Source organism: Monopterus albus, unplaced genomic scaffold (genome assembly GCF_001952655.1).
Source record: "Monopterus albus unplaced genomic scaffold, M_albus_1.0 scaffold150.1, whole genome shotgun sequence".
Classification (NCBI taxonomy): Eukaryota; Metazoa; Chordata; class Actinopteri; order Synbranchiformes; family Synbranchidae; genus Monopterus; species Monopterus albus.
This window is the reverse complement of record NW_018128030.1, coordinates 1,053,608-1,065,291: the sequence shown is the minus strand read 5'-3', so window position 1 is coordinate 1,065,291 and position 11,684 is coordinate 1,053,608. Positions and strand designations below refer to the sequence as shown.

The window sequence follows — 11,684 nt, the reverse complement described above, 5'->3', positions numbered from 1 at the left end:
GTCCTTGCTGGTCGCTGGACAACACCTGACATTGAAATATGGAAACGTCTCAACAGCAACCACATTGTGCCATTCAACTTGTACATGTTCAAGAATAACAATCCTCTCAGCAACAATGATGAGATCAAGTGCTACATGACTGGTAAGTTCACATCATGTTTTACAGAGATGAAATGAAAACTCCACCTTACCCTTCTTCGTTTAGTGTAGCAGTTTAACTGCAGAGTAGTTACACTGAATTCCATTGGCAACCCAGTGTCGTGGCAAAAAAATAAATGTGTTGCAAAGTTTCAAAACATCTACAGAAGCTTCTCAAACCAGTGCTACAAACTTGGCAAGGTCACCTTTCAAGAGTGACTTTGATACTCAAAAGCAAGATTTTCTGTGAGGGTTTCCTCTAACAACTGTAAATGAAAGTAAGTGGGAAGCAGCCTCAAAATAACCAAACAATAATTTGAATTGTAGATAAGTACCTGTGTATATAAATAGAAGTTGGCAGGTGTTAACTGCTTCTCACTAGTGCAATCAATAATGCATATAATTTTTTTAGGGTTCTTACGTTACATTTGTGGAGAGGGAGGAGAGGGGCCCATATCTTAAGCCTCAGTTCTGTGTGAAACTGCTATTACTTTCAGTTGAGCAAACACTACTCATTTCAGGGGCTTTCTGTTTGGTGTGTAGTTATTCTACACAACAAGCCACAAATGGAAGAACAGATTCTGCCAAAATTAAATTGAAAAGCAGTATGCTAGAAAGGTTTTTAAGAACTTCCTCACTGGGGTACTGTGGTTGTTCGTCTGCTATGGTATTGTGCGTGTCTGTGTGTGTGCACGTGCATGCATACGTATGTGCTTGTCTGTGCACCCAGTGGCTATCCTTTTGATAGTGCTCAGAAGGAACAATGCTCTTCGGCAAAGCCCCCTCTCTTGTTGAACACTCAGGTCCCTTCCCAGAAATATCACATGGGTCTGTGTTGCTTTGTAGTAGGGAGGAGGTAAGTAGCAATGAAAGATCCCCAATGGAGAAAGAAAGCACAGGGGATCCATAGACGACATAGCCTGGGCTGGTTGCATCAACCAAAGCAACACTGTCAAGGATACTCAGTGAATAATCTGTGGTTAAACCAGTGGGCTTCGACCAGATCTCATTCACATCGTAGATATAATTCTCCTTTAATTCTGTATTATATTTACTCAAGTGCTTATGTTGGCTGTGAAATAATACAGTGTTTACCTTTATCCTTAATTCCTTTGCCTGTAGACAGTTCTAAGAGGAAAAATGGTCATGTTTTGTTCAGGTGGAGTTGAGCCTTCTTCTTCTTTCTAATCAACAAAACCATTTAGCCACCTGCCAAGCAGGAAGGTGTTCAGCTTCACAGTCCACCATTAGGGGCTGACTGGCATTTGAATGCAAAGCAGACCGTTAGATATACTGTAGTGGGTCTGCCTCAGTTGTGATTGATGGTGCTGACATTTCTATTTCTTTCACTAAACTAAATTACCAGGGTCCTTTAATTGTCCTCAAACAAATTCTTAAACAGAAAAGCTTTGTCAGGTGCAACAATGTGGTGGTGCCAATCTATGACAGACTTGCCCCCCAGGTGTCACAGCAATGATTGTGTTGTCCATAACAAACACAATGAAAGGGGCAAGAAACAAATAGCTCAGATGTAACAGGCTTTGCTTCCAGTCATGTCTGTAGCTGTCTCTATGATATTCAGAATTAATGACAACTTATCACAGGGGATGGCAGCAGCACCTATAACCACAGTGCTGGTGGCTGCTATTAGATGAACCACTTATCATGATTGCATGGATTTGAATCCCAAATACGTCACTTTCATTTTTTTAGCATCTCGGAAAAAATACTCCAGAGGAACCCGCTGAGTTTTCAAAATATGTTGTGTTGAAGTCTCAGCTGCTTTGAAATGACATGAAATTATAGGATATAATTATTAGCACAGCAGAATCAAAAGTCTCTTGGCATTTCCTGGACCCAGCTGTGTGTCATTAGTGTGGCACCTGGACATGAATCATTTCCACCATCTCAAGTGTTTTGTCCACTTGAACAAACAAATCAGGTGCTCAGACCAAGTGAGAAGTTTTTCAAGGAGACAAGCACTTGACCATAGAATGTCGACTGTTAAAAATAAACAAATGAATTGTTGGTATTCATTATGGTTGCTGTCTGGAGCCAGAAGTTTTTTTTTTTTTCTCTTAATATAACAGTATGCATGCACTGGCAGTGTCCTGTACAACATTCTTACCCACTCATGTTCTGTATGTAGCTGGGAAGAACAAAAATATAATGTAGACCAGTACAGCACCACCTTAACTTTAACTATGACCTCAATACTAATTACCGTATGTAATTGAATTTATACAGTTATGACAATTTCACCAAAAACTGACACATTTTGAGCTTCATAAACACAGATGTTAAGGTGGAAGTGTTGCACTGAATTGCTTACAATTTAACAGGTATGCCTAATAAAGTGGCTAGTGAGTGTATCACTGTCTCACTGTTTTGCAGATGTGAACAGCTGGTTGGTGACCTTTGGTTTCCAATTGTACAATGTCATCCCTGGCTATCGAAAACCGAACACGGAGACCATGGAGCCATCCTACGAGTTAGTCAGCACCCAGATCAAGACACAGGAGTGGGACAGCACCAAGGTAAGCCGATCACTCTCACCTATCCCAATTTTCACCTTACCACAGATCACCTTCTTTTACTTGCTCCCCTTCCTTCCAACTTCATTAGCAAATAGACATGCTCTGTGCAGCCAGACTCCCAGGGGAGCTGCCACCTATCAGACCAAAACACGACCCAGTGAGCCAGGTCCCCGCCTCTAGTCCTCATCCTGGGGAATAAGGTCAAGCTAAACAGCTCTTGTAATTGTCCTGCCATTAGGGAAATTCATTCTCCATTCCCTCCACCACTGGCCATTGATTTCATCTCAGTATTACACCGTTAGCCAAGGTCTGAGAAGCAGTAGACATGCTCTGATTCTGGCATTTATCAACTCTTTTAAGTTGTCTCCAACTCATCTGAATTATTAAAGAGGCCAGTGATGTTGTCTTGGATTTGGTTACAGCTAGACTAGTGAATGCCACCCATCAGGAGGTCAGATCCATGTTGAGTAACATTCTGACTGCTACTTTCACACTTGGTATTTATTGTCATAGAAAAACAATACAATACAAGGTTATCTAAACCTGTGACCTCTGATTAGACCGACTACCCAAAATAGGCAGGCAAACCAATTAGGCATCATAAAGCCTGAAAGCACTGATATAAAAAATGCTGTAGTACTAATAACTATTGAACTTTTACCTTTTAACACTTGAGAATTTAAAGCATTTGGATTAAAAATTCAAAACATAAATGTGTACCTAATGTTTTACATTATCTGTTACCCTTCAGAATTTCTTAACCGTTTTTCTGCCTGTGATATTGCATACAGTATAACTATGTCCAATATACTGTCAGTGTAACCCGCATTACTTCACATGTTTAACAAAACATGTCTGTTCACCTGCTCTCCAGTGTGCACTATATGTATTTAAAGTCATGAAGGGAATTTCTGTGTTTCTTGAGGCATTCCAGCACACCATGGCCGAGTTCACAGGAAATGAAACGCTTATTGTGCATAGTCACACTGTTGTTTTACGGGTCATATATGAAGAGTTAAATCATAATAGTAGAAATCCATGTTATCTCCTCAGCTAGCAAGGACTGGGTTACTGTCAAAGCCCCCTGGGACTGACTTATGCATGCTGGTAGAGCCTCCATACAGAATCCCTGAACTCACCCAAGGTACCAATCTACAAAGGAACTTAACAGAGGAAATATCAAATTTAGTCCAAATATATCCCAGTGGTTTCCATTTCAAATATTTGATTGTTGATATGATGGAATAATGTTGTAGATTACAGTAGAAAGCATAGATGCAACACTCTTTTCCAGACACAGTAGCAATCCTGACTAAATGAGCGGTGACCCCAGATCTCACAATTTAATCCACATTTTCAGATGCAGCAAAACCTTTATCAACAGGCAAATTTAGCCTTTTTCAAAATGACTTCATTGACTTAATAATTTTAATTGCTATGGAAATCACTCTCTGAATGATAGGTTTTGTTCAGTTTTTTTTAAAGTGAAAATTTCTAATCATAATTTCAAAGAGGGTAGCACCATCACAGTGAGCCAAGATATCAGATCATGTTCATTCATTACCATCAGTTTTTTGGACACAGTCTTGATAGAATGATTTCCATCATATCAAAATGAATTAGTCATATATTAAGCTGTATTAAGTTTATTTATATTTGGTTCACTCAAAGACACTAAGGAGAAGTGCATTTATTTGAGTCATAATATTTAAAATGTATAAATTGGCAAGTTCGTTTATATTTGAAGGTTTTACTCATTTTTGCAAGGGAGCGCTTCCTTCAGTGTACCTCTGCATAATGTTCTGTAAATGATATGTTGATCCTCACTGCAGATGTCCAAGCTAGCCTCATTAAATGTAAGGTTCTTTGAGGCATAAATATAGCTTTAAAACTACATGTGGTGTATCCTGTATACATGGTGTTTTATTTTATACAGGAGAAACGTGTTCCTGCTTGTCTATTCCTTTTTATTAAGAGCCCTTATTTTGCCATGGTGCTGAATCTGCACACAGATTGAAAAATGTCGTGAGGGGCCAGACAGATGAGGTTTGTGCTACACAAGGCTTGATCTTTCCTTCTGGATGGTGCTGAAGGCTGATTGCATCCCATGCTATCTGAAAGAAGCCTCTCTTGGAGCGTCCTGGGTGGCTATTTCAGTAATCTGGAGGACATTGCCTCCTTTCCCCACAATGCTGCTGGGACAGCTGACCGGGTCACACTATTGGCAGGGTAAACAAACATGGAGTGGCATGGCGTGAAGTGTCCTCATAGGCCATTGCTCCCTATGGCTCGCAACAGAATAGCTGCCCCTTTCCCCCTCAAATGTTTCCTCTTCATGCAAGATCTGATGTGCAGTCATGTCAAAAAGTGGGTGGATGTGCTGGTCACTGCAGCCTGCTCCATACAGCCCCACCCAGTGTCCCTGCCTGTAGCCACCCTCTAGAGAGAGGCAGAATTAGAAACTGTCAAGAGGTCTTTGGATGTTGCTGGTTGACAAACACTCCTCAGGACATTCACAGCCTCTTATCTTTACTGATGGGAAGAAGGCACAGTGTTTAGTGCTTTTTTGTTGCTGCTCAGATTTGTTCAGGCAACCGTGTCACTGTGTCTTGGCCAACTTCCATTTCATACCATTTTACTCAGTTTAACATCTCTTTTTCTTCCAGAGGAGAATCTTTTGTCAAGTGATATTAGGACTTAGTACTAATTTTGGCTGAAGGGAATGTGCTATTTGTATCTACATCTGTTTATACATAAGTTTATATAGTCTATATCTGTGTGTGTGTGTGTGGTGTAGAGTGGCATTGTGTGTTTCCTGCCCAGAGAATAAACAGAAACCATATTATACTGTATATGTAGATGCTCTGGGGGCTGTGTGACTAAGCAGTTTCGTCTTTGTTTTGCAGTCTTTGTTGGGTGTTCAGTGTGAAGTTCAGAGGCAGCTGAAGGCCTTTGTGAAGCTGGAGCGTTTTGGCCAGATCTACAGAGCCAAAAGTGCAGGATGTCCTCAGTCCGAGGCCAAGAGGATCTTTGCCTCTGGTGGCTCCATCTTCGGGAAGGGGGTAAAATTTGCTATCCGAGATGGTCGCATCAGCACTGATATCATCAGCTTAGCCAATGAGGATGGACGGCGTATGGCTGCAGTTCTGAATGACGCGTTCTACCTTGAAGACCTTCACTTTACGATTGCAGGAATAGACACCCATTACTTTGTCAAACTGGGCTCAGTGGAAGGAGATCTGGCCCTCATTGGAATGACGGTGGGCCAGCGCACACTGGAGACTGGTGTCAATGTGACAGTATCTCAGGTCAATACAGTTCTCAACGGCAGGACTAGGCGCATTACTGACATCCAGCTACAGTATGGCGCGCTGTGTCTGAATACGCGTTACGGCAGCAGTGTTGACGAGGAGAAAGTGCGCGTGTTGGAGCTAGCCCGACAAAGAGCTGTTGCCCAGGCATGGGCCCGTGAGCGGCAGAGGCTGAGGGATGGAGAGGAGGGCTCTCGGACCTGGACTGAGGGAGAGAAGCAACAGCTGCTGGGCTCAGGGAAGGTGCAGGGCTACGATGGATACTACGTGGTTTCAGTTGACCAATACCCTGAGCTGGCAGACAGTGTCAACAACATTCATTTCATGAGACAGAGCGAAATGGGCCGAAGGTGACATGAACACAAGGTTCTGGAGTGACGGACCAGATGTAGGACATGGGACTTCTTGCCAAAGACAGTTGTGTACATGACCACTTTTTGTTCTTTAACTGTGCTCAACTTGGTTTTTAATATACTGTTAAAAAAAGAAAAAAAGAAAAATATGGTTGCAATCAGTTGCACTGTATTAATAGAAGAGTGCCCTTCTCCTTTTGAAGATTCTTTAACAGTCTTTGCCCTCCAAGTGCGGCTGCTAGAGGATAAAATTTTGCGATGTCTGTGACTTATTTTTGTGACTCCATTTCCTCATCCCTGTTGATGATTCTGTTCATAGGAATCCAAGAGGAGTATTGGTAATGCATTATGTCCACTGGCTCACTCTACTACCAGACTTGCAGATTGTTATTCACATGCTTGCTCCATTCTGCCTTTTTTGCCTCAGCCAAGGAGATTCCTTCTCTTTTAATCATGAGTTTTTTATACTTGAAACCCTCATAGCCCCCTGTCATCCATAAATAATGAAAGAGATTTCTGTCAGTGGTCGAGCCCTCCATAAAATCCCCAGCTGAACTTGTCAAAGCACCTTGATTTGTGTGATGTCTTGTAATTTTTTTAAGAGGAGGCTTGATACTCATCTGTGGTCTTAGCTTTGAAGGCTTCAGTGCACCCTGACAGTGCATGTTGGTGGCCTTTTTTATGAACTACAAAATTAGCAAACTGCTTAATCAGCTTAAATTTTATGGTAAAGACAACACAGGCACATTAGTTTTTTTTTTTTTTATTTTGTATTTTGCTTTTTTGTGGATTTTATTTTAAAGAAGAAAATGAAAACAGAATAAATTGTTCTCTGCTCCTTTTTATTTGACTGTGGTCAAACAGTTCAGTTATAAAAACAGTGAAGAACCAACCCTGTAAGAAAATACTGTGGAATTAATGTCTGTATTAAATAACAAAAGGTATTTTACAGGAATGGTTTTGAATTACATTTTAGTTATGTTTTATAAATAGCTATATGAATTAACAGTATAACAAATGTGAATTTAAAAAATGTGAACAATTGTCCCTTAATTTTTAATTGTAGTACATGGACAATACTTAAGGGTGTTTCAACACATGGAATAAACTATGAAAGGTGGTTTAGCTAAATCAATTACTGTGTTTTTATTGAACCAACTACATTTTACTCGACTGGAAGGAAGTGTTTGTTTATCAGTGAGCTCAAGTCAGTATTGTTCACCAGAATGTCCAGTCATACAAAGCTTGAGATGAAAATGTTTTTTTAAAAAGTGAGAATACAAAGCTGGTTAAAGAAACCAGTCTCATTAGTGATGCATTTTACATTAACATATTGGCTGCTGAGATAGATAGGCTTCGCATTGTGATGTGGGTGAAATGAAAGATACGAATTGCCTTTGCCCTAAGGGCTACCCGCAGGTCAGCATAGAAAGTGCTTTCATTCTCCAGAACGGGGCTCTACTTGGTCCCATGGCTGGCAGAAGTGCATTAGACCTGCAGCTTTACTAGTTCCCGTTTACAGACTAAAGGTCGTCCATTCACACCAACCTTGGAAGTGACCCGTGTAGACACCTTCTAGCCCCCATGTATCCGTGGCCCCCTCAGTGGAAACTGCAAAGGACAATTTACATCTGCTCATTTGAAAATGTCATTATGTGTAAACTCAAGAGGACTCAAGACTATTTTGGTAATTGTGACACTGATTTGACTTCTGGTACTTTTTGAACTATGCCAAGCCACATACTCTTGACTTTCTTATAGTTTTTCCATCAGACATATAAACTTGTGTGTGTAGGGGTCGTGGGAGCATGATTGAGTGTCTCAGTCTGTACAAATGTTAATGCAACCAGTGCACAGTTTGTTTTTTTCTGCTGTTGGTTGATTCAGTGATGTTTTGTTTCTAAAAAAATATATATGTTCAGCATAATATGAATGAAGGATATTTGCATTGTGGTATATTGCACTGAGAACTGTTGCATCATAAGACTCTATCTTTTTCAAAAGTTTTTGACTCATTTTGAGTTTCGGTTTGTTCTCAACACTGTGTTTTTAGCGCTTCTCTTTGACCATGTAAATACAAAGGCATCAAAGTCAGCTGTAAATAAAATGCAAATGTAGATACCTCTTAGAGCTACATCAGTGACCCTGTGTAGTCTTAAGGTAGAAAAAAAATAAAGAGAATATTTTGTGTTTCTTTTTTGTGTTTTGTTTTTATATACTGTACTGTGACATGAGACATTTTGTCAGATGCATTCTCTTATATTCACTTTAATACCATTGTGTAGATTTTAATATCTACATAACACTGTTTATTAATTAGGCTGCATATATGTTTCTTTTTCTAAAGCATATTAAAAATATATATATACATTAATTCAATTCTCACCCTAGAACAGATTTTATAAGACTTTACTGACACCGACTGCCTCATCAATATGATGCATTGATAATGTAGTATCGCACCATGTGCCATTATTTAGTTAGACATGCACTACCACCTGCTTAGACCTTGAACATGTGGCTGATCACAGCAGAAACAGACTATTAATAAAAACATCTCTATGGTTAATGTATTTACCTGTCTTAAGGTAGATAGGCCTCAAGGGATGCTGTGCAAAACTTAACTATTAATTAACCTGTCAATATGGAGGACCAATCATTTGATGTTACAAAAACCACCAGGAGATTGTTTTAAAGATTGATAACTTTGTTGAAGCAAGTGGAGCTCAGGGGCTTGTCCTGTTAGCAGGCAGGATGGTACAGGACTTTGCTGCCAGTATGAGGTGGCAGCAAGGGATGCTGGAACATTTACACTCACTGCAGGACGGAGCTGAGTTTCGTGCCCACAAGAAAGCACCATGGCCTGTTCTACCTCAGCAGACAGCACCCTCTTGTTTGTTCTTCTCCACTTTGCATTAATGTGAGTGGAAAACGCTGCTGATCTCTCTGCATGATGAACAAGCATCACAGGAAATGATCACACCCTAATGTTTGCTTTGGCTAGTTTAGCTAGCTTTTTTTTTTTCCAAGGAAATTTCAAATCTGTGGCTCTCAACTTCTGTGAGACAGCCTGAGCGTCATGTCCTACATGTCTGCAGCAAAGAGGATTTCATTACAGGGAAGAGAAAGTGCTGCTAGCAGACAGCTTGTGCAGGATACAGCCAAAATATCCTGTAGCCTGGATGGTCGTAGTCTTGAAAGAGGACAGGTTTTAAAAATATGTAAATAATAATTTGAATCATTAAATACAAGCATATAACTTTTGACCTACTGTCGGAATTGCGGGACCAACCATTATCAACATCCATTAACATATTTCAAAAGCCATATTTTTGCAAGGCAGAAATAAATCATCAAATCTAAATGGATCTAAATGACAAAATTTCCTGTGATGTAGAAGAAAGTAAAGGCTGAATCACAGGTACTGATTAAAACCTTATTAAAGCCTCATAAATTTGTTGTTGTCATTTGGGCTGTAGGGTAATAAAGATCTTTTTAATTCCACATTCAATTGATTAAAGCATTAAAATGTAATGGCTACAAATAACAAATGATCTTTTGATCCTAATGCAATTCATACAGCGTAGCACACAAAACAGGCCAGTGCCTTTTTAAAGTGGCGACACAAAAGATATGCAAGTCACATAAATCAGCCAAGAATAAAGAAATTATGCTGAACACATCTTAAAACTTGGTCATGTTGCTTTTTTATTTTTTATTAATTACTACTACTAATAATAATAATTTAATTAATTTGGTTTCCTGTTTTAAGCTGTGTCTTTTTTTGTCTGAACCTTTTAATTATACTAAAGAGCAAGTCATTTGTTCATAAGTTAAGTTGGTAGCCATTTTCTATATTAACAGTATTTTCAACACTCCCCATTTAGAGACTAAAACCAATTATTTGCCTCTACTCATGATTAATGTCCATTAGTCTGTCAGTCCTGATTAGCTTATTTGTCTGTGCCATAGACCTCCACTGTTGTTCAAAAACAATTAAAAACACATCAGGGAAATGTACTGCGGCAGTGGGTGACATTTCCTCATTATGAAAAACTAGACCCTGATTTTTATTTTTTTTCTATGTTTCACTAAAGGCCCCAAAAGTCCATAAGAGTCCAGGGCCCATGCACAAGATCCTTGGATATTTTTAACAAATATCAGGGTCTTTTGTTTCATGATGAGGAAATATATCACTAAGTGGTGTGGTGTGATTCCCTGATGCACTTTTAATTGTTTTTGAACATCAGTGGAGGTCTACGGCACAGATGAATAAGCTAATCCAGGACTGGCAGATATTAACCATGAGTACAGGGAAATCATTGCTGGATTTAGTCTTTGTATGGGGAGTGTTGAAACTACTGTCAATTTCCTTTAAGGCTTTGTGAGTGAGATACATTTTTGGGTAACCATGTGATAACACTGGAGTGGACTCAATTCTTGACCAGTTAAGAAAAGCATGAGAAATGTATGTGATGTTTGGTGAGTATATTAGTCAGGCTTAATAATTTAACTTTATATTAGACCAAGTCTTTGTTTATGCCAATGCTTTGTGAGAGCAATTTAATAAGTTACCACCTAGAAAGTCATATTGTAATTTTACTTATTGGGCTACTTTAAATGAACAGTAATATGTAACATATTACTTTTGGCTGATAACTTCCTCAGCACTGATGATGGTCCCCATTTGCTGTGTAGACTGATAACACCATATGCCTGAATGGACAGGACAGCCTCAGATTCTTTAATCATTCAGGACCACATTCCCCTCTCAACCAGTTATGCAAATGCTGCAGGAATCATAAAAGCTAATGGGGCAAGGGGTGGTAAACCAACTACTCTAGAGAAGTGAGACTGAATTTTCCCCAAGGTTTCAGTCTCGTTTGGATGCCCACCATGCTTACAAAACACAGCAGCAACAGAAGGACTCAGTAAAGTGAGAGCTTCAGAAATGAAACTGAGGTGATGTTTTCAGTGTCATATTTCTGTGGGTCAAACAAAGGCCAGTGTTGTCTTTATACAACTGACCTGTAAAGGAAAATGGAAAATGTGGAGCATTAACACCTTAAGCAGTACAGTGGTGCATGCTCGTAATATGAGAGGCATTATTTTCCAAAAATGAGACTTAAGAGTCTCGTGAGAGAGCCCGCCCTATTGTAGAGCAGCATAACCTGACAATGTTGACCTCTGTGTTAATATGAGAGTGACATATTACATTGCTTTCAGTGTTGAAGTAATTTTCATTGAGTTACACATTGCCAAGATAATCAATAGTTTGTGATATGGAGCCACATCAAAGCAGACCTCACAAATTCACAGTGCAGTTTCTTAGAGGAACTACTGTT

At 39.6% G+C, this 11,684-nt stretch overlaps 1 protein-coding gene across 1 annotated transcript in view; it reads left to right on the top strand.

Annotated features, from left to right (window-relative positions):
• Positions 1-8,512, top strand: part of tenm4 (teneurin transmembrane protein 4) — a 160,453-nt gene extending 151,941 nt beyond the window's left edge. The window contains 3 exon segments of the mRNA XM_020614720.1: positions 1-142; positions 2,533-2,675; positions 5,582-8,512. The exon segment at positions 1-142 is cut by the window's left edge and continues 56 nt beyond it. Coding sequence (XP_020470376.1) covers positions 1-142; positions 2,533-2,675; positions 5,582-6,340 — 1,044 coding nt within the window. The 3' untranslated portion in view covers positions 6,341-8,512.
• Positions 8,513-11,684: the final 3,172 nt, after the last annotated feature.